A 23,886-nucleotide genomic window follows, 5' to 3' on the forward strand; every position below is an offset into this window, starting at 1 on the left:
GGTAGAGTGGGGTGGATTGAGTGGAGCAGCAATGGATTGGTGCGGGGTGGATTGCATTAGAGTGCGGTGGATTGAAATTGGGGTGAATTAGATTGTATTGGGGGTGGTTTGGATTGGAGTGATGGGGTGGGGTGGATTGGACTGGACTAGGGTGGAGTGGGGTGGATTAGACTAGACTGGAGTGGGGAAGACTGGATTCACTGGTTTGGAGTGGGATGGATTGGACTGGAGTGGAGTGGGATGGATTGGACTGGAGTGGGGCGGATTGGAGTGGGATGGACTGGATTGGAGTGGGGTGGGCTAAGTGGATTGGGGTAGGGTGGGCTGGATGGATTAGAGTGGCATGGACTGAACTGGGATGGGGTGGGGTGGATTGGGATAGAATGGGGTGGATTGGAGTATAGTGTGGTGGATTGGAGTGAATGGAGGAATGGAGTAGGGTGAAGTGGATTGGAGTGGGGTGGATTGGGTACCAGTGGACTTGAATGGAGTGGGTGGATTGGAGAGGGTGGATTGAGTTGGACTGGATTGGAGTGGATTGCCTTGGATTGGAGTAGGGTGGATCGGACTGAAGTGGTGTGGGGTGAGATGGAGTGGAATGAGGTGGGATGGGATGGATTGGAGTGGGGTAGACTGGATATTGATTGAAATGGAGTAGATTGGGGTGCGGTGGGGTGGATTGGACTGGGGTGGGGTGTATTGGATTGAAGTGGGGTAAATTGAACTGCCTTGATTGCGGTGGATTGGACTAGCGTGGGGATGGACTGGATTGTAGTGGAGCGGATTGTGGTGGATTGGCGTGGGGTGAATTGAGATGGAGTGTGGTGGAGTGGATTTGGGTGAGGTGGATTGGAGTGAGGCGAATTGGAGTGGGGCAGATTGTTTTGGATTGGAGTAAGGAGTTTGGGATTGGAGAGGGGCAGGGTGGAGTGGGGCAGGTTGGAGTGGTGCAGGTTTGAATGAGGCAGGTTGTTTTGGATTAAAGTGGGGCAAATTGGAGTGGGGCAGATTGCTTTGGAATGGAGTAGGGCAGATTGTTGTGGATTGGAGTGGGGCAGATTGTAGTGGATGGATTGGAGAGGGACAGATTGTTTTGGACTGGAGTTGGGCAGATTAGAGTGGAGCAGATCGTGTTGGATTGGAGTGGGGCAGACTGTATTAGGGTGGATTGGGTTGCTGTGGGGTGGGGTGGATAGGAGTGGGGCAGATTATTTTGTATTGGAGTGGAGAAGATTGGAGTGGGGCAGATTTGAGGGGGACAGATTATTTTGGATTGAAGTGGTGCAGATTGGAGTAGGTCAGATTGCTGCAGATAGTTTTGGATTTAATTGGGGCAGATTGGAGGGAGACGGTTTGGAGTGGGCCAGATTGTTTTGGAATTAAGTGGGGTAGATTGGAGTGAAGCGGTTCTGAGTGGAACAGACTGTTTTGGATTGTAGTGGGGTAGATTGTTTTGGATTGGAGTGCATCAGATTACATTGGGGCAGATTGTTTTGGATAAGGGCATATTGAAGTGGATCAGATTGTTTTGGACTGGAGTGAGAAATATTGTTTTGGGTTGGAGTGGGGCAGATTGAAGTGGAGCATATTGTTTTTGGTTAGAGTGAGGCATATTGTTTTGGATTGAAGTGGGGCAGACTGGAGTTGGGCAATCTTGAGTAGGGCAGATTGTTTTGAATTGGAGTGAGGGAGATTGTCTTGGATTGGAGTGCGGTGAACTGGAATGGGGCAAATTAGATTGGGGTGGGTTGTGAAGTTTGGAGAGGGGTGGAGAGAATTGGTTAGCGTTAGTGGTTTGGTTTGGATTGGAGTGGGGTGGATTGGGGTGACATGGGGCGGATTGGATTGGGTAATACTGCACAGTTATGTGTTAAAGCATAATTTCAGAAATTACACATAAGAAAGAAAAAATGTTGCTTTGCAATATTTAGAACACGATATTCGTCATCTTTTGAGAACAGTGCCCACGGGAAAAAAACAAAAGAAAACATGAGAATAAAGTGAGAAGACGACGACTTGGCAAAATAAAATAACATTAGCTATAAAAAAAATAAAACTTTGCAATTTTGTTTGTCCTGTTGTGCACATTTTTCCCAATCACAAGCCTTCTGTTCACAGGGCACTAGAAATGTAAAAGAAGAAAATAGTACCTAAATCACGTAGAGAGCAGAGGAAGGACACCAATTAAGTTGAATCAATCAGTGCTGGGTCCCTGCTCCTCACAGATAAACTGAAATGATGGCAGGCCTGCAGTGATGAATTACAATGCTGTAAAAGAAGAGTGCCACGCAATCCAACAAATGGTAAGCGACAGGTGGGCTCCTAACCCTTTGTTGTACACAACAGAGTCTCACAAGCGAGATACATGCACTAGCGCATGCACTTGTAGGCTCAACCCTAAAAAAGTAGTTTTCTGGATAGAAATGGCTCTTTAAATGTGCACTTAGGTAGGCAGTGAGGTGCTTTCTCCACAGTTTGGGCGCACTTCATGACATGAAGACTGGGGTGAGGAATAAATAAGGAGGTGATGTCTGCTCCATGATATCTTTATTTAATTTATGTATATTGCAATTATATATTTCTGATTCATGTATGAAGCAGGTCCAGGAGCATTTCACAGGCAAGAGGGGAACATCGAGGTCGGAATGGGTGATGTGATGGAAACAGGGTAGCAAAATTTAACCGAAAGCAATGACATTTAAAATTTTGTCAGGTGGGACTATGCAAGTAATTAAAACACAAGAAGAACATTGACCATCTGTTGCTATTTATGGGAAAGTAGGTTGCTTGTTAATACCTCATGACACGAGTAATAAGTAATATTTTATTCAGTACTTGTTATCTGTCTACTCTCTTGGTGTGATCTGTGCTGCTTGAAGTAGTCACTGAATCAAAACATGGTTAGCGAAGTGCAACAATTAAAAGTGTGAGGTTTAACAAAACAAAACAAAATCCATCACCCAAGACTCCACTAGAACTGATGAAGATAAAAGAGGTGAACTACATCAGATCTAGATGCATTTCTAAAAATCCCACTGGGGCTATTCCGTGCCTCTATGTTTACGCTATTTTATAATCTGTTGTTCTAAATAAATTTCTTTCTCTTCAGCATAGCTTTTGGGTAGGTGGTACCTATCTTTTCGAGAAAAAGAAGAAGTTTAGGACGTGTAAAAGAGACTGAAGCAAGTGGGGGGAGGAATAGAAGCTGTCTGTACTTTGCTGGAAAGACCCACCTTTTCACCAATCATAAAATAGAGTTACAATTTACTTGCAAATGATAGACCTGCAAAATTCTGGAACCTGTGCACATCAGTCATGCTGTGGCCAGTTACGGCTGTTCAGTTTCAAATTATGGGACCCGAGTCTTACCATAAGTATGAGGGCCATAGACCCAGTGATGATGCGGTTTATTCGGCTCTTCTTGGGGAAGTAAGGCTCTTCGACTCCAGTTACTGGGTTCTTAATGGTTGTGGGTGCCGTGGCAGCAAATTCTGGACGTGGGCGCTCCTGTAGTGAAAGAGGGAGAACATGTGGGTGACATTACTACTTGTATTCGTAACATTCCGTACCTGTGTCTCTGAGGCAGATCCTTACCTCAATGTATGCAAACTCGAAGCAATCCCAGCGGTACACCAAAATGGCATTTGTTCTCTTCCAGTATTCAAGGAAGGTCACGGCCCAGAGGGACATGAAAATGCTAAAGAATACAGTGCCCCCATGATCAAAGAGAATACCAGCCTGAGGTAATGGAGAAGAAAATAGTTAAAAGGCCATCGCGTGGAATGTTATACACACAGCAAGCACAAATAAAAGTCACTTAGCCGTTTCATAGATATATTTATTTCTTTATGCGCGTTTCTTTGAATTTAACATGTCTCAAAGACAATACAGCAATTTACAATGGAACAAAAATAAGTTACAGGTAATAATAACCAGATGAAATAGTACATTTGACACGAAATAAAAACTGAACATAGCCTGTAAACAGAGGTTACCAACAAGATAGAGATGGCAGTAGGGTAAACAAGAATATATTGAAGAAAAGCAAAACAATGGTAAAAAACAGTAGAGACAAAAGGTGAAACAACAAAGGTAATCACAAAGCAGAAAAGGATAGAACAGACGGAGGGCAGTAAACAGGTTGGGACAGCAAGTGTGAAAGCTATTTTATTGGGTCAGTCCGCTGTTAATTGAACATTAGACCACAGATAGAAAAGTAGAAACTATTCTCAGACTCAAACACATTGGCGGTCATTCTGACCTTGGCGGACGGCGGAGGCCGTCCGCCAAGGTACCGCCGTCAGAACACCGCACCTGATTCTGACATTTGCCCTGGGCTGGCGGGCGGCCGCCAAAAGTCCGCCCGCCAGCCCAGGGCAAATCAACCTTCCCACTAGGATGCCGGCTCAGAATTGAGCCGGCGGAGTGGGAAGGTGCGACGGGTGCAGTTGCACCCGTCGCGTATTTCAGTGTCTGCTGGGCAGACACTGAAATACTTTTTGGGGCCCTCTTACGGGGGCCCCTGCCGTGCCCATGCCATTGGCACCCTCTACCGCCATCCTGTTCCCGGCGGGAGAACCGTGGGGGTGTCAGAATCCCCATGGCGGCGGAGCGCGCTCCGCCTCCATGGAGGATTCTCAAGGGCAGCGGAAAGTCGGCGGGACACCGCCGACTTTCCGTTTCTGGCCGCGGCTGAACCGCCGCGGTCAGAATGCCCAGCGGTGCACCGCCAGCCTGTTGGCGGTGCTACCGCCGACCTCCGCCATGGCGGTAATTACCGCCAGGGTCAGAATGACCCCCATTGTATAAAGAACTAGAGGATTTTAATTTTGTTTTAAGCTATGGAAGATAAACAGTGGTATGAAAAGCTGATGAATGTAAATTCCAAACTCATGTGGCAGTGCCTAAGAAGGATTCCCTCTTATGCTACTCTTTTTAAGGTCGAGCATGCAAGAGCTCTGGTCTCTGTAATCTCTCTGTGGGCTTTTAACCAGGCCACTCTTGCTATTCATTCTTTGTTGTGCTTGTTTTAAATGCTTCATTTTTATTGGTGCATTTTGTGAAATGTCCCTCCTTTGTGTGCTGGGATCCCTCCCAAGCAATTTTACTAAGGGAACATTTTTGTTGGCCATCACACTACGTCACACTTCCTCCTGTTACAGTGTGTGATGGCCCCTCCTCCGGTTTTGGTTTGCCTTTCATCCCAGCCACGATCCTTTCTAGACATTCACACAGGCAGACAATAACTCTTGCGCTCACCCTCATGGCAGCCGTGGTGCTTTGAATTGACTTGCCAATGTCAACTGTTTTACTTTTCAGGAAAAGTCCAGTTAGGAATTTACAGCGCTAATAGCTCTAAGTTGAGCAAACGTGAGACCCATTCATTGCAAATGCTTGATTAAATGGAGGTGATTCAAGGTGAAAGGACTCTGCATTTCTCTCATTGATCACCAGAGATTCTCAATTACTAAGCCAAAAACTAAGCCAAAGACTATGGTATAGACGTCTGTTTAGGCATTGTGAGTAACCCAGACCATTTTTAATTGCAATCTTGCTTTGAGGTGAAGCCACTGTGGTGTTATAATAATAAAAGGAATGCACACAAATTCCTATTTACAGAAAAGCAAACTAGCAGCCACATGTTCTGGAGCTCTAACAGGGAAAAAATGAACTTTTGCTAGTGATTGGACAGTTCCTAAAAACAGTCTAGAAAGAACACATGGCTAAGCTAAGGTCTTTAAAGCTTGTTGAGGAATAAGGTCCCTGATGCCACAGAGTAACCTATGTTTGTAAAGTGCACTCTTGGCCATAGCGGAGATATATCCGTGTAACTTAACTCTGTTGTCGAGAAAGAAACATAGGGATTTCCCTCAGCTCGTGAGGGTACAAGAATCTATTAACAGGCAGATTTGATTTTCCATCTGTCCTTGAGGGATTGAGTTTTAGGTTATAAGTAGTCATCTGTCTTTCAATGTTTTCCAGAGAAAGGAGAGAAAGGAAATATCAGTTGATGACATAGGGCCTGATTATGTGTCTGGCGGTCTTCAGACTGCTAGACTCACGGTGGCGGATGTACTGCCGTGCTCCTTGCGGTCTGACCGCCAAATTATGACCCTTGTGGTCAGACTGCCAGGGGGGACATCCGCCACCACCAGGAACATGGTTTCCGACAGGTAGGTGGCTGGCGAAGTCGTTCTCACCCATGGGGGTGCTTAAAGCAGCACCATCATGCTGATCAGGACTTCACTTTCCGCCAGCCTTTTCGTTGCAGAGACCACGCCTGGAAAGGCTGGAGGAAAGCCAGTGCGGGGGGCCACAGGGAGCCCCTGCACTGCCCACGACTATGTTGTGGCAGTGCAGGGGCCCCACCGCCCAGCACCTGCAGAATGCACACTGTCCTCTATGGCAGACAGTGTGTAGTCGAGGATGCTAGGAGCACCCTCTGTGTGTCAGCATTGGCCTTGGCTCCATGAGGAGCTGTGGCCACTCCCTCTCCACGGTTTCCACTGGGCTGACTGGCGGAATCCTCAGATTTCTGAGGCTTTCATTGGTCATCCCAGTGGAAACCTTGTAATAGGGCCAGAGGGGAGACCGCCAGCTCCACGGAGGTCTCCTCTCCAGCGCGTCTGAACTTAATAAGTAAACTTACAAGGGAACGCAAATAGGTAGATGAACCTTTTGACTCGTAATTAGGATGTTCCCACCCTAGATACGGTACATGCAGATTAATAATAAAAAATTAATCAATAAATTCAACAATCAATGATAATCAATAGTAGCAATAATCAATGGAGTCAGTAATTGTCACACACCATGACCTTTCAGTCATGATTAACCACACCTTTAGTAAAAGTTAGAATATTTATTTCCCTAGATTAACAATGCTAAAGTCACTTAAGATAATCTCAAAATCAAATGATACACATACAGAAACAACACTGGCTATCCAAGCCTGTGAAAGAAACGCAATCTAATCAAAGCTTGAATTATTACACATTCTAAAGTTATAGTGCAAATTAATAACAAGAACAATTGCGCGAATGATATCACATAAATTTAGATTCAGCAAAGAAATACATCAAACGTTATTCCCGACTGCAGACTTTCATTAGTGAGAATCCTTATTTAACATCAGATTAGCATCAGCATGTTGGGCTTCTTGCAAAACAATTTAGTAAACACAAATTTGGAAAACATCTAACTATGGCTCTATCAAACAGTGAGGTTGGTACCTAGAACGAAAAAGCAAATAAGCAAAACAAAAACATGGGTACAAGAGTACCTCTCCTCAATTGGATCTGCAAGCTAAGATAGTCTTCGTCATCAGGGCCTTAGGCTGTTCAGCGAAGATTCAGGATTCAGTATCAAAGTTCAGAAAAGGCAAAGTCTTTAAGCAATAACGTTAAACATGACTCTTGTCAAGTCGCACAAGAAAATATTGACCTTTCAGCCAGCAAGAAAATGGACAGTGGGCTAAAAGGCTGCTTCTTCTCAGTGCAGTCCCGTTAAGTTAAATTCCCTAAAACTATTTCCCAAGTCCCTATTGATCAAGGGATTTCTTGTTCACATTTTGTACAATAAAACTATAACTTCAAATCTATGAATTCTACCACTGCTCCGTTCACATGTCACTGATTGGCTTCTCCTGTGATGTTATCATCATTCGGCTCGTTGCAGCGTATACGCCAGTCAGTGTTTCTATTGTTCTCCTCCTGAGAAAGTCAGTTTTACACACATTTCACTCATAATGTTACATTCTAGCAAGAACAGTATCTTCTAGAAATCGGTTCTCATGAGAAAGACTTTTAGCTACGAATACATTTAGGCAGTACAATGGAAAATCACAGTTTAATTCTCTGAACAGCCATTTATTAAACATTAAGAAAAACAGCTTGACATGAGGCCAGGCAGCTAGGCCAAGACCTCTGCTGAGTTAAGGCCTACAATGAATAAAGCTAATACATAATGCATAACCCTTAATAAGACATATTACGACATTAATCTAACATATGCTCAACATTTCATATGAATAAACTATTAATAAGTACACTTTGTGAACATTGGTGTCCCCTCATCGTGATCACATTTTCAAATTGCGTGCATTATTGTTCTATGTTATTACATTTTCTACACAAATCCATTACTCATAGTACAAGAACTCTCATTAATATTTTTTATTTAAACACCTGCGCTAGCACTGTCAGTCCGAATCTTAAAATAGATCTGTGTGCCATAGTTAACATGAAAGAGATCTGAAGATGGGCAGACCAACCAACTAGGAACGAGTCATCATTGGACAGGCAGAAATCCTTTTGTGCTGACAAGTCATGGAGTGTCTAACTTGAAGATGAGGTGTCTAATTGGAAGTGGCAATATGACTGATTAGATTGCTTCACACTCTTGGCATCAGATTGTTTAATTGTCTTCCAAGCAACAGCAAGGAATTGGGGATACCACAGGTGTCAATTATGCTGTATTTCCTATGAAATAATGAAGCAATTTATCACTCCGATTGACTCAAGTGAAAATTCGTTTTCAACTTTCCTCTTAGGATTAATACTTCCAAAATGGGTTAATTTTTTCTACTTGGGAAGGTAAGAATGGACCTTATTCATAAGGCAGGATATGACACAGTAGGTTAATAGTTTGTAATGCTAGTTGTAGAACACAAGTGTTTCTTTTAGTTGCAAAAGGGTACATGTAATGGTGGGCGTTCAGAATCTTATTTTAGAGAAAGCTAGACACCTGCCGAAATGTTTCACTTCAAAGTCTGCTATGCTCAAGATAGTGAAACGCATTCTGTGATAGAGTAAAGGGTATAGGTCATTCTTACCATGTAGAAAAGCATAAAGTAGAGGTCTATGTAAATGAAGGCTGATAAAGTGTCAGAAAACTTCAGTCCTGGAGAGATTAATCGCGGGCAATGATCTGGGCATTTTTGCTATGACACAAAATGTTAATTCGTTTTTGCAAGTTCACCAGCAATTAATTCCTAGTTTTAGGTTTGCAAAACCCTCTGGCATGTGTAGACTGTGCCAACTTATCAGGTTGAGCTAGGAAATCAGGTGGACCTTAATTTATGTACTCTTGTTAAAGTAACATTATAGTTAGGTGATATGTTCAGTGACAACGTAACATTTTAAACTACAAAAAATAACTAAAAAATTGCCAGTCATAGTTTCAGTTATCTCAAGTAACTATAGCTCTTGCCCTTAGGTAACTATAGCTCGCGTCCTCGCCATGCACTGCTAATTAGCTGACATATCACATCACTCATGACATCTTCTGTGACATTGTTGATAATATCAATTAAATTATTGATGTGAAAACTGTGCATGGTGGGAGCGTGAGTTTTCATTACCTGAGGGCATAAGTTATAGTTACTTGAAATAACTGTAACCATAATTGGTGAATGTGTGTCTTTTTTTTAGTTTACAACATTACGTCGTTACTGAGTAATTCACCTAACTGTAACGTTACTTTAACCTTTGTTTTTTTGTCAGCGAACATATATATATATATATATATATATATATATACATACATATACATATATATATATATATATACAGGCATGTGAATTCCTCAAATGCCCTTTGCCACACCTTTGCCTAACGTTGTTTTTTTTTCTTTCTCTGGTATCGCCTTAGAAAGTACTGTTGGCGATTGGCTCTGTTACGGCATTCCGTACCGTGAAAGTACAGTCAAGACAGTCTTTGGCCTTAACTCCAAGATATCTTCAGCATGCAATTTACTTTGCTTGAAGCTCCAAGGAACATATGATGGCGTCTCTTCCTTTAGATGGCTACAATACGAAGGTGACTGTCTCTTAAGGTTCCTTTGCATCAGCCAATAATCTACCATGTGATTAGTGATATAAAATGCAAGAATTAGTATATAAAAACTGTTTCACATCTATTGTAACTTAATGAAGGTTATAAATTGTATAGGTACATAATAATTGGTGCACTATCAACCTACATGAAAACTGCCCATTATATGATAAACGTGTAATAGTACTAAATGAAACATTTATTTATGATGTGAAATGTGCACTCGGGAATGACTGAATGAAATTTAATGGGAGCACATAAGCAGAAAAACAAAAAGCTCACAACAAAATGAACAAGTGAGCACCATGACAAAGAAATTCCTATTCCTAGATGTCATTTGTATACAAAGGATAGAGATGAAAGAGAACAAGTAGGGCTGGTTCTTTGTGCAAGTAATTGTATAGAACATAGGTACTGTGGATAGCAAATGCTATTGAAAATGGTGTTCTAAATATACGAACAACTGATAAATTAACAGATACTGAAATTGGTGGAGAGCAGCACCTAGAATACAGTGCTGACTAAGCAATATATGTAACCAAAGAATAATTAAAATGTATGCTAATACAAAGGCAAATGCAATGACTCCAAGAGCAAGGTCCAATATAGGAGAAGAAACGTGAGGGCCTTTAAATGGAGCCATTGTTGGCATACTATAAATTTATGCTGTAACGTTCAACAAAAGACAGTAATGTTATAGTCATCCAAGGAAATGTTACAAATGATACCTGACCAAATAATAAACTAGATTATTACAGAAAATAAATTCTGTTTTGAAAAGTAGATATGTGAGACATGGGAAATTGATGGACAACATTGTGAGTCAGAATCAAGGGAAGGTATATAGAAGAAGGGTATGTGGAAATCTGATTTTGTAAACATTGCCTTAGTAATTGCGCTGAAAATGGAAACTGAAGGTCAACAGAAGCTACAAATGGATAGGAGGAAAGATAAAGAACATTCAGGGTTGTATAAACAATTTAAAGGAATATGTTTGTATCACCACAAATATCTAGTTATACACCTGAAGGAATTCTAGAAGGTTTGAGCTAGGCATATATAGTGATGCCCCACAAAAGCAAGATTGAGTGGTGCCATATAATTTTTTTCTCCTTTCCCTGCCTTCCCTCCCTTTCTTCCTCCCTTAGTTCCTTCCTTTTAGGATATGGAGCTCTTAAGGTTCCATTTGACTGTTACAACAGTATTGGACAATTACTACTCTGAGGAATGCGACTCTTTCACATACGTTATCCTCACCTTTAACTTAATCAATTACAATTCCACACACATCTGTGTCAAAGTTAAATCATTGTGTCTGCTAGCGAGGATGGGATCGCTGTCATGCTGTTAACAGCAATTATTCACATTGAGGTATGCCATCTAAGGAAATAAAAAGAACATATATTGCTGTTCTGGCCTCCTGTGCTGTCATCCCTGAATCATAAGCACACACCAAACATTGAGGCTACTCAATCGCACCTTTGCTTCAGCCGTTGTATGTAGCTGTGTAGTGAGACTGCCTTCAGAGTCCACTGTTGATCAGTGCAGCACCACCTTGTATTCTTCTTCACACCTTGTCTTGTCATCTCCTTCTACCTGGTAGTAATGCCGAAGTGAGAACCTCTCCTTGATGGGCCTGCTGGTGAACCTCTTCAAACATGCTGAAGCCTTGTTGTTAGGATGGAAGACATTTTGGCTTACCATTCAGTCTACAGTTATTTTTGCATTGTGCTGCATCTGTTTCATACGACAAAAGAACAGCTTTCTACAGGGAAATGCTGTAATGCACCAGCACACGAAGATGAAGTTTAAAACAATTTCTTTTATTCCACTGAATTATGGTGCAATATGGTAGTTCCTATGACCAGGAAAGGTCTCAAAGATCTTTTAAAAAAGAGCGGATGGTGGCCTGTGCTAGCCTGTCTATGGGCCACCAACCATTTTAGACATTTTGGCCCTCATTACAGCCCTGGCAGTCGGAGTTAAAGCGGCAGTAATACCACCAACAGGCCGGCGGTAAAACAATTGGAATCACAACCACGGTGGAAACCGACAACAGATACAGCCACTTTAACACTCCGACCGCCACGGCGGTAGCAACAAACACCGCAGCGGTAACCGCCAACAGCCAGACGGAAGACAATGTACCGCCCACCCCATTACAACACGCCCATCCGCCCGCTTTTCCGGGGCGGTACCAACGCCATCAAAAGCACAGCAGAAACAGTACTTGGAAGGGAAACCACTTACCTCTCGACACACAACGAAGAACCAGGACACCATGAAGCCCGAGCTGCATGTCGTGCCCATGCTGGTGTATCTTCTCATCTACCAGGAGTACGAACGTCGGCGGCGACACCCACTGTGAGTACTGCACCTAGCACACAGGGGAGGGGAGAGGAAAAAGACAGTGACACACACACACACAAACGCAACACCCCCACCCCACCCTCACCCTCACCCCCAACACCATACACACAAACACATGCATAAACATGACATATACACCCTGTAACCCTCTGGAGGAACGCAAGGAATTGAGTCAAATTAGTGTTATATTAGAAAAAGTCAGATATATGTTATAAGTTGAAAAACAGTATTTATAAAAAATATACAATATGTACATAAGGCGGTACATTGTCCACTCAAAATGTCCGTGGGCCACTGGGCCAAAACTCATAGGCCAAGCCTACACTTGACTCCTGCCTCAATACGGAGAAAACACTGCAGGGGCATTAGGTCGAGAACACGCAGGCACCTCAGGGGGACGGGGAAGGAGGGGGCACCTCAGCCGGAAGATGGGACAATGCCACTGCTCCTGGAGGGGGATCCATGCCCACAGCGATATCCTGGGGAGTGCAAGGCCACTGTCTCTCAAGTCTCTCAAGTGGGTGGTTTGCCCACTGCTTGGTCCTGGGGAGTGCAAGGCCACAGTCTCTCAAGTGGGTGGTTTGCCCACATTCTCAGGAGGGGGCAACATGCCCTGTGCTTGGTCATGGGGAGTGCAAGGTCACAGTCTCTCAAGTGGGTGGTTTGCCACTGCTTGGTCCTGGGAAGTGCAAGGCCATGGTCTCTCAAGTGGGTGATTTGCCCTCTGCTTGGTCCTGGGGAGTGCAAGGCCACAGTCTCTCAAGTGGGTGGTTTGCCCACATGCTCTGGAGGGGGCAACATGCCCTGTGCTTGGTCCTGGGGAGTGCAAGGCCACAGTCTCTCAAGTGGGTGGTTTGCCCACTGCGTGGTCCTGGGGAGTGCAAAGCCACAGTCTCTCAAGTGGGTGGTTTGCCCACTGCTTGGTCCTGGGGAGTGCAAAGCCACAGTCTCTCAAGTGGATGCCTTTCTCCACTGGTTCTGGAGGGGGCTCTGTGCCCAGTCTGCTTCATCCTGCTAAGGATAGGGTGAGTGGATGCCTTTCTCCACTGGTTCTGGAGGGGGCTCTGTGCCCAGTCTGCTTCATCCTGCTAAGGATAGGGTGAGTGGATGCCTTTCTCCACTGGTTCTGGAGGGGTCTTTGTGCCCAGTCTGCTTTATCCTGCTAAGGATAGGGTGAGTGGATGCCTTTCTCCACTGGTTCTGGAGGGGGCTCTGTGCCCAGTTATGCAACACTTGGCAGGTGGCAGTTCACAGTCCCTCAACTGGGTGTCTGAGCCATGAGATTTGCCGTGCCCAGGATGCATGATAGTGCATGGAGGCAGGGCTAGAGTCCATCCGGCGGCAGCTACGGCTGCACAGTGGTGGTAGTGCCGGTGCTGGTGGGGGTGCTGCCAGTGGTAAATGGAAGCTCCAGACCCTCTCCTGCAGCCTCGGACAGCTGCCCACTGGGGTTGCTGCTGCTGGCAGTGGTGCTACTGTCAGCGGTGCAGGTGGCAGTGCTTGCAGCGGGGCTTGCGGCGGTGGTTGCGACAGTGCAAGTGGTGGTGCTGCCAGTGGTTGGGGGAGGCTCCAGCCCTTTTCCTGCATCCTCAGACGGCTGTCCACTGGGGCTGCTGCTGCTGACAGTAGTGGTGCTTGCAACTGTGCAGGTGGCGGTGCAGGTGGCAGTGCTTGTTGCGGTGCTAGTGGCGGGGCTGCTGGCGGTGCTGGCCGCGGTGCAGGTGGTGGTGCTGGCGGTTGTGCAGGTAGCCACCAGGCCTTCACCTGCAGGCTCCGACGGCTGAAGTACCTTGCCTGGTGTTTCTTGCCCCTTCCTGACCTTGGCAGATGGATGGTGGTCTCACCTTGGGTCTGGCAGCTAGAGTCTTTTAGGTGGCCTTGCTGGGGGGTTGTGGCTCCTTCTCCTTGATGGATGCTGTCCCATTCTTCACTTGCCAGGTGGCAGAATGGGTTTCACCTTGGCAGGGGTTGGTCTGACAGGTGCCCCCTTTGAGCCTCTGACTGCTGCAGGAACCACAGCGGACATGGACTTGATGGCTGAGGTGCTGGGCTGGGTTTTGGCCACCCTGGCCCGTGGCGAAAGACAGGGGGGAGGCGTAGGGAAGAGGTCAATGTTTGCCAGGGAAAGCTTCTTAGGGACACTGGGGGGGGAGAGGGAGAAGGTTTGGGAGTGGAGGAAGAGGGAGTGGTTGTAGGAGGTGTCTGTCGGCTGAGTTTGGGTGCAGGTGCATGGGCTGCGTGCTGTTGTGAGGTGGATGGCAGTTGGGTGGGTGGGTGCTTGCGTGCGTGTACTTTGGGAGGAAGGTTCACAGACACAGTGGGAGAGGACACGGGGACATGTGCAAGGATGTGGGGGTGGTGACTGCCAGTGAGGGGCGTGTGGTGATAGGCGTGCTGGTGATGGAGGTAGTGGATGAGGATGTAGTGCATGCAGGTGTGAGTGGAGAAGCTACTGGGAGGGAGGTGGACAAGGAGGAGGATGGGGACACAGGGGAGGCAGTGTATGTTGGTGTGTCTGCATGGGGATGGTGCTTGTGTGAGAGTTCCTGTGAGATGAAGTGTGGTGCTTGTGTTTGCCTGAGCCACTTCTGTGTGTTGATTTGGGTGAATGGTGGTCTGAAGGAATGCTTGGGATAGGCTTGGGTTGAGGGAATTGGTACTGGGTAGAGGAAGTTGGAGGGGGGAGGCTAGAGACAGGGACAATGGCTGCTATCAGTGCGGAACCTGAAATGCTCTCTGTTGGGCCGCCACACCAGAGTGATTGCCCTCCAGGTATGCATTTGTTTGTTGCAAATGCCTTTCGACACCCTGGATGGCATTCAGAATGGTTGACTGCCCAACAGTGAGGGGTCTCAGGAGGTCAATAGCCTCCTCACTGAGGGCAGCAGGGCTGACTGGGGCAGGGCCTGAGGTGCCTGGGGCAAAGGAGATGCCCACCCTCCTGGGTGAGCGGGCACAGGAAACATGCTGAGGGGCTGCTGGGAGGGATGTGCTGGTATGGGGGTGGCGGCTGTACCTGTTGTTGGGTTGGGCACAGAGCTGTCCGCCACCGCCAGGGAGCTTTCTTCAGAGGAGGAGTCGCTGTTTGTGGTGTCCCCTCCTGTACTCGTCGTGGTGCTCCCCTCGCTCTCCATCCTACTGGTGCCCCCACTATCTGTGGATTTGGCCTCCAGGCCCATGTGGGATGCAGCTCCCTCGCCAGTGCCTCTGCTCCTCCGCCAGATGATGCTAATGCACACAAGGACAGGGTGACAAAGCAAAAAGGGGGGGAGAGACAGAGGATACACTTGGTCAATGCCAGCAACAACACTACTGTTGACGTACACAGCTCACAGGGAACAGCCCTATGCACCAGGGCATGCACTACCAGTTACAATGCTAATCACCAGCCCATGGGGTACAATGCCTAACGCCATCAGCTGCACACCTGAACCAAACAGGGCCCTGTCCAGTAGTAGATGCCCACTAACACTATTGGGGTTGGAATGCTTCAGAGCCTGCCCAACAAGGGACCTACCCTGGCATGTTCGCCCTTGCCTAGGGGCACACACAGTCCACATCCCCACCCAGGTAAAACCTTAACACGCGCAAAGTAATGAATCTGAATTTGTACTCACCCCCTTGTGGCTGCTGTGATGCCCTCAAGCGCCCATCCAACTCCGGATAGGCCACTGCCAGGATGCGGAACATCAGGGGGGGTCAGGGTACGATGGGCACCCCTTCCTCGTTGGGAGGCCAGCCGGGCCTCCACCATCTTCCTTGCCCAGCGGCTTAGGTCCTCCCACCGTCTGCGGCAGTGGGTGCTTCATCTGTCAAAGACCCCCAGGGTCCATACCTCCTTGGTGATGGCACACCAAATACCCTTTTTCTGATGGGCGCTGTCCTGCAGGAAAAAAGACAGCAGAAAAGGGAATTAGTTACCCGTCCGGACCGTCAGGCTCATGGCCCACCATATCCCTGCCATCCCCTGACACACATACGTTGAACACCATACATGCAGCACTCTGGCCAGGACGCCTCAGCCCCCTCCTACATGTGGCTTACACACACAGCACTCCATACATTCATGGCCCATGCATCATGCTCACAGTGTACTCACCTGTTTGTCTGGAGGACCGTAGACTAAAGTGTACTGGTTTAGGACCCCATCCACCAGTCTCTCCAACTCCTCCGCAGTGAAGGCAGGGGCCCTTTCCCCAGACACATGAGCCATTGTCGCTTCCAGACACAGGTCACAGCAGAACTTGCAGTGTAGGTCCTCTCCTGTTGAAAGTCAGGTAGCAAGTGAGTGAATAGATAGAAAATGGCGGTCACGTCTGTGGCGGTGTGTACCGTCACTGCCGGCATACATAGCCATTGGCTCCTGGAACCCATAGGGCCCAAAGATAACCAATGCGAAGATGCGCAGCGGTCATTGACCGCCTACCGCAACGGCACATAACCCCAGCGGAATTACCTCATTTCCACTTGTCCCTCCTCACAGGTCAAGCAGCCGCCATTTCAGGGGGGCACTGTCCATGGCACCTAACTGCATCACAGCAGACATCGGCACAGCATATGACTCCCAGATTCACCTACTGGTTCTGTAAATGAAGAAATGCATAATTATTGCAATAGATGTGTGATTATGACCCTCTGCTCACCGTTTTCCTCAATAGGCTTCAACAGCTGAGGATGAACTTGAGATGGAGACATCCTCCAGTGTACAGACGCCTGATGGACCTTGCAACAATGGAGGACAGACACATTATACTAACATACAGACTTGATCGGGCCACAATCCAAGATCTGTGTGCCCAATTGGAGCCAGACCTGATGTCAGCTATCTGCCATCCCACAGGGATCCCCCCTCTAGTGCAGGTCCTGTCAGGATAGGCCCGCTGGGTGGGTGCTGTTGTTTCCTGAGGGGGGAGGCTCTGTGGTGGGTTGGGACGGTACCTGGGTCACTGACTGTCCAGAGGTCCCTGATGGGCCAGGTTGGTCATCGTGATCCAGGCGAGCAGAGCTGCTGTCATCACTGTGAGCCTCTTCTTTGGGGGACTGGATGTTGGTGGCACCTCCTCTCTGGTGATGTTGAGTGGGGGTCCTGTGGGGATGTAAATGCAGTGTTATTGTATCTGCATGTGCCATCTCATGCATGGGTGTGTTTCCCTGTAGGGTTGTGATAGCCCTGTCAGCTTTGCCTTGTGTGCGTGGTGATTCTCTCTAATGGGCATGCTTTGGTGATGGGTGTCCTGGCAGGTCTGTGATGGGTGTCCATGCATGGGTGTTGCATGCAGGGCTTGGTTTTGGGGTGGGTGGGTTGTGATACTGGGGGATTTGTGAGTTGGTGGAGTGATGGGGGTGAGGGTAGGGATAGGTGTTTGTGATGGCATGCAGGTAAGGTGGGGTGATAATAGTAAAGATTTGACTTACCAGAGTCCAGTCCTCCTGCTACTCCTGCGAGGCCTTCAGGATGCATGATCACCAAGACTTGCCTCTCATGTTGTTAGTTTTGGGGGAGGGGGTGGGGGTCCACCCCCAGTCCTCTGTACTGCTACCTGGTGTCTAGCAAGCACGTAACACACCTTCCCCCGTAGGTCGTTCCACCTCTTCCTGATGTCATCCCTTGTCCTGGGTTGCTGTCCTACGGCGTTGACCCTGTCCATGACTCTCCGCCACAGCTCCATCTTCCTTGCAGTGGACGTCTGCTGCACCTGTGATCCGAATAGCTGTGGCTCTACCCGGATGATTTCCTCCACCATGACCCTAAGCTCCTCCTCTGAAAACCAGGGGTGTCTTTGGGGTGCCATGGATGTGGTGTGAGTGGTATGTGTGAGGATGTGTGGGGTGATGTGTTGGGTTGTGTGGTGTGAGGTGCGAGGATGGTGTATGGGTGATGGTGTTTTATGGCTCTGATTGAGTGGGTGCTCCTGGCTTGTCTCTCTCTGTTTGCTGTCTTTTTTTCGTATAAAGGGTTGTGGGTAATGTGGTTGTGGGTTTTATAGTGTTGTGGGTGTGTGGGTGTGGTGTGTGTATGTGTGTCAGGTGTGTGTGATTTGAACTGTCCAATGTGGTGGAGTTTTGTAAGTGTGTGTGTATTTTGAGCACGGCAGTGTGCACCACCAATAATATACCACGGTTGAAAGACTGCCACAGTGATTCGTGGGTCCTGATACTGTGGGTGTATTCCTGTTGGCGTAAAGGTGTGGGTTTTGATACCGCCAGTTTATCACTGACCTTTGGTCTGGCGGACTTGTGTGGGTGTCTGTATAGTGACGGATTTGTCGGTGTGGGTCATAATACCCGTAGCGGTACACCGCCGCAATCACGGTATGTTGGCGGCGTCAGCACAGCGGTAGGCGGCATTTACCACCAATGTTGTAATAAGGGCCTTTATGTGAGGTTATAAATCTGCATTTCAAACTGGTGACAATGTCATAGTGCACATTTTCACCCTGGTTGGTGCTGTTGAATTCTACTACCTATTTTTGCAGACTATGCTGAAAGCTGCTCCATTTTCCTTGTCCCAGGAGGGAAAATACTGATCAGAATGATGATGAGATAGATGTTGTTGCATGTGTGAATTATGTCTGTGGACGCAGGTAGGTTAATATCCAAGAAGTTGTGGTGTGCCAAAGATTTTAAAAAAGAAGTGATCAATTTGTTAAACAAATACATTTACAAACAGTGGCCACCCATCAAGGCCTTGAGGGGCCTTTACAATATGTTGCCAATGTATAGTTTGAACTGACTGTAGTAAATAGCTTTTTTATTTCCGGAACAACAAGTGAATTCTGCCAGATGATGCCCGTCAGTTCAACCTTAATGCTTGCCACAAGAGTCATATGGGTATGTCTCCCTGTTCCAACTATGACTCTTTCATATCCTTCCTCTCCTTTTACCCCTCTGTTCTGACTTACAATGTTCGAAGTTGAAACTCATTTAGAATGGTCATGTGAAGTGTTGAGAGATAGTTGTTGTCCACCTTGAGGATACCAGAAGTATTCTGCGAGTAAACTTGGATCTTCTTCACATTTGTGACTACCTTTGTGCTTACTGTTTACCTTACTTCCATGGGACAGTTGAATGCTTCCATCACTGATCTCTTGCTGCTCTGCTGGGTGTTCCCACAGACAACTTCAGCTTTCGATGATCATTGGGTGGTGCGTGTACATATGGGATGTACCATATACTATCCACCTAATATACTTCTGGTATTCACCAACTTTTGCAAAGCATTTGCACATTACTACCACTGTGAAAATGTTTCCGTCATAAAGCTCTTTGTTGCACTGTGTTCAGTCCAGATTATCCGCAATTTCTGATAACTGAGAGACATGGCTGCGGTAGGGAAATGTGAGGCTTTTCTGAATGACATGGGAGAACCTGATCTACCAAGGGAAAAGTGGGTTAGAGTCTTTGAATCATATTAAATAGCTCTAAGGGGAGAAAAGTTATCTCCAGTACGTGAACAGCACATTCTAGTGCATATTCTGGGTATATACAGAAAGAAAGTTTTTGAAGACCTATAACAGCCTGCTTTGGACAAGGGAGACAGATGTACTAAGTACCACTCAAGAAATTAGAAGAGCAATTTAGTGTGAAAATCAATGCTGTACTTGAAAGGCACAAATTCTTTAGTAGTGTTCAAAGTAAAAATGAAAAATTAGCAAGTTAAATTGTTATACTGAGAGGGTTGTTGGCAACAAGTAACTTTAGAACCTTAACAGACTCATTCCTGAGAGACCAGTTAGTTTGACGACCAATAATCTCAAAGTGCAAGAAAAGCTGTTGAACCTAAATCCCAATTTGTCCGAAGCCATAGACATTACCAAATGTGTGTAACATACTGCTACGTGAGTGAAAGAGATGAAAAAGTCACTTGGGTCCCTCAGTATAAGGTTAATAATATGACTAATTCTGATGAAATTTGTAAAATAAGAAATGCACAAATGCAAAAACAGAAAATTCATTAAAAAAAAAAGAAATGCTTCAGATGTGGTAACAACAATCACTTTGCAAATAACCCCAAATGCCCAGGTTGTGGTGTAACTTGTAAGAAATGCAAAAAGAGGGGGCATTTTGCCAAAGTCTGTAGGGTTTTGGAAAGCAAGGAAGTCCATAACATTAGGTCTGATAATGAGGTAGAAAAATGTAAAGTTGTTTCTCCAGGTAAACACCCAATGCCAGAGATAGTGAAGTGTCTTACCTCAAATGTTACATTCTCCTTAGTGTGGGAAGTTTAAGAGTACCTTATGACTTGTGCTCCCATTACACATATACAGAGAGTAAAACATTTTATAAGAAGTTTGTTGGAAGATGTTATGTTTTTGAAACTCTGACATTAATTCAGGGGGTTATAACAAGGATCCCATACCTTTTGATGGTATGTAAATGTGTATATTCTTCAAAGACAGGTCCACTGTAGCAAAGGTCTATATTTCCAAATAAGGCTCCAATTTGTTATGTTGGAACCACTAAAAGTACCTGGGAATTAGACGTGCTCCAAAGAACATGGAAAAAGTATTATTGGTAGATCATTCTGTAGCTGTCAAGAGTTTATGCAATGAATTTCCTGTATTCAGACAGATTGGGGTTACTTAAAGGTTTCGTACACAGAATAAAAGTTGAAGTCCAGTTCTGTTCTAATAATTCACAACCCTCACCTTGTTCCCCTTTGTTGGAGGAAACCCATTAAAGATGAACCTGGTTCAGAATGGCTTCCCTCAATAACGATTGCAACCAAGAGTGGATGTAAGAACATATACCTCTTTTTGAACTGAGGGGCTTGAATTCTAACATGTGTTGACTGACATCTGCTTCCTAAGATTTAGAAGATGCTGAGCCTTATCCATGGTGTAAATTACTTTAGCATTCTTGACTTACAATTTATCCTACTACCAGCTTGCACTACACCTAGAATCTAAATCTCTCACTTCATTCTTCAGCCCATTTGCTGTTTACAGGTTCCGTAGGATGCCATTTGGGTAAGCATCTGCTGTGGCAGTGTTCCAGAGGGTGATGCAACACATGCTGAAGGAGCTACACAATGTCATGTGCTTCCAAGATGACATATTGGTTTTAAGGTCATTCGAAAACAGGCATAGCAATGTCTTAAGAAAGGTTCTGATTTATCTCAAGAGTGCAGGTCTTACCATAAAAAAGGAAAAGTGCAAGATTGTTGTAAGATCATTAGGGTATCTGGGACACACAATTTCAGGAGAAGGGGTTAAGCCTAATTGATGCTGTACAAAATGTTCTAAGCCAGCCATCAAAGAACTAAAATCCTTCCTAGGTTTGGTGCAGTAAATGTCAAGATTTGTCAAACAATTTGCTGTCATGGCTCATTACTTAAGATCCTTGTTAAAAAAGAGGGTTTCATTTGCATGGACACCAAACGGCATTTACTGACATAAAAGATACCATTGCCAATGCCCCTAACATTGGCAATTTCAGGGTAAAATTGAAGACCATACTGACCACTGATGTAAGTAGCAAGGGTATTAGAACCACACTGTCAAAGGGATGGAGTAGGCTATGGTTTTTGCATCCAGGTCCCTCAGGGATGTAGAGCTTAACTATTCCACCATAAAGAAAGAAGCACTGGCACACTTCGGGGCTGCCAGCCACTTCAAATTTTACCTTTGGGGTTTACCCTTCACCTTGCGAACCAACCACAAACCAATAGTGACAATATTCTCCTCTAAGGGAATGGAAAGAAAACACCTATGATTGCCAAATGGGTACTCGGGGTACAGGGTTACAATTCCAAAATGAAATACCTTCCAAGTGTAAATGATCTTGCAGCTGACTGCCTATACAGAATGCTGTGGGGTACAATACACCATAACACACGATGAATCTGTCTTCACCATGGAAATCCCTGTCTTTGTGGAAAAAGAATGGGAAACTTCCATTAAAAAGTACAACACTGAAGTTTTTGAAGGGATAGATGCCTAGAGAAATTCAAGGAATTGCCAGTTGTCTTAAAACCATAGATGGATGTGAGAAATAAACTGGACATAGAAAAAGAATTGCTTCTCAAGTCTGACAACAATGTTCTCCTGAAAGGATTGCTGATATTGCTCACGAAGGCCACCTGAGTAGGAGTCTCACCAAGGACAATGTCCATGCAGAATACTGATTCCCCAAGATGGACTCCACTATAGAAATTAAAGTTAGAGATTGCTATACTTATAGGGTAATTACTAAATATGTTTGTTCTGGTAGATTACCATTCTCACTAGTTCACTAGCAAGCTGGTAAGCAAGATCAATCACTACCAAGACTTTAATAGAATTTCAATTGGTCATATTTTCTGTCGTAGGGATTCCCATCTCAGTGGTTACAGACAAAGGGGTAAACCTGTAGCTTGTCTACCCGCCATCTCAGAACACCACAGTGTTGCCTCAAAGCTAATAGATTGGTGAAAAGAACTATCAGGATGGCCAAGGAATCCATACGATTGGCCCATGCAGGTGGCTCTAAATTGAGAAGATTCGGAGAGACATGTTGTGGTCATACCACACTACTCCTAATTCTGTGTCTGGTGTCTCATCCTTTCTATCAGTCAAGGGTAGAAAACCAGGGTTCAAACTCACTCCTTTTTAAATGTTGGTAAACTAATGTGGGTAAAAAGGGATGCCATTACTCACAAGATTGTTTCCATCAAGAGAAATACGGAATTGGTAAGACAAAAAAATGAGGAGTTAAGACTCTTATGTGAAGAGCAGGACAATAGGTTGTGGGAAGAAAACAATTAGCGAATCATGGCAAATTTTTATCATTTTCTAAACACTTGAGGATCAAAATAATTAAACTTAATTTTGTGATTCTTGAAGATGGGTATACAAGTAGCATGGACAGGCTTGTTAAATTACCTGAACTGTTGATTCTCAATGATACATTCATACCCTCTGATGCTGAATATGTAAATGCTCATCACACTATGAATACATTTACTAAAGGCAGTTGTCATCATCCTAGCTGGCATAAAGAATAAATGATGGACTGACTGTAGGAAGCTGGCTCTGTATATACTATATCAAAATCAGATATAGTGTGCACAGAGTCCAGGGGTTCCCGAGAAGTTTAACAGAGGCTGAAGTACATAATACTAATGCTCTCTTTTCTGGTAGTGTGGTCGAGCAGTTACACTTATCAGAGGGTAGTGCAAAGCAGTTGATGTACACAGGCAATAAATGAAGCACACACTCAAAGACTAACTCCATGCCACTTGTTTATATATATAGCAAAAATGTATTGTGTTACTTTATTTCTAGAACCACAAGATTAAAGTTGCAGGTAAGTACATATGCAAGTAAGTATCCAACACATGTCAATTTGACAAGTTAAATGTTTTTCAACAAAATAGCAAATATGTTTTAAAAGTTGACACTGCAATTTTCAGAAAAAATTCTAGGGGGTGTAGGAAGCAGTCCTGATGTGTGGTGAATACTTATGTGTTAAACCTGGTGGCTTTTGAGCCTGTTTCCCCTGTCTTTTTGCCTTCTGACCTCCTGTTTTTATGGTGTACTGGACTCTGTGTTTGCTGGTTTATTGTCTCTGCACACTTTATCACTGCTAATCAGTGCTAAAGTGCAAGTGGTCCCTATATAAATGTGTAGGAAAGTACCATCTTGCCTGCATGTTACCCCCATTTTCACAGTATGTATGTATGTTTTAGCCCCTGTGTCACTGG

At 45.3% G+C, this 23,886-nt stretch overlaps 1 protein-coding gene across 1 annotated transcript in view; it reads right to left on the reverse strand.

The window, feature by feature from the left end:
- The window catches only part of ANO7 (anoctamin 7), a 2,026,240-nt gene that overhangs the window by 672,677 nt on the left and 1,329,677 nt on the right, over positions 1-23,886 (reverse strand). The window contains exons 12-13 of the mRNA XM_069213645.1: positions 3,595-3,738; positions 3,370-3,507 (exon numbers count right to left, since the gene is read on the reverse strand). Coding sequence (XP_069069746.1) covers positions 3,370-3,507; positions 3,595-3,738 — 282 coding nt within the window. The remainder of the gene's footprint in view (positions 1-3,369; positions 3,508-3,594; positions 3,739-23,886) is intronic.

This window comes from Pleurodeles waltl, chromosome 11 (assembly GCF_031143425.1).
Source record: "Pleurodeles waltl isolate 20211129_DDA chromosome 11, aPleWal1.hap1.20221129, whole genome shotgun sequence".
NCBI lineage: Eukaryota > Metazoa > Chordata > Amphibia > Caudata > Salamandridae > Pleurodeles > Pleurodeles waltl.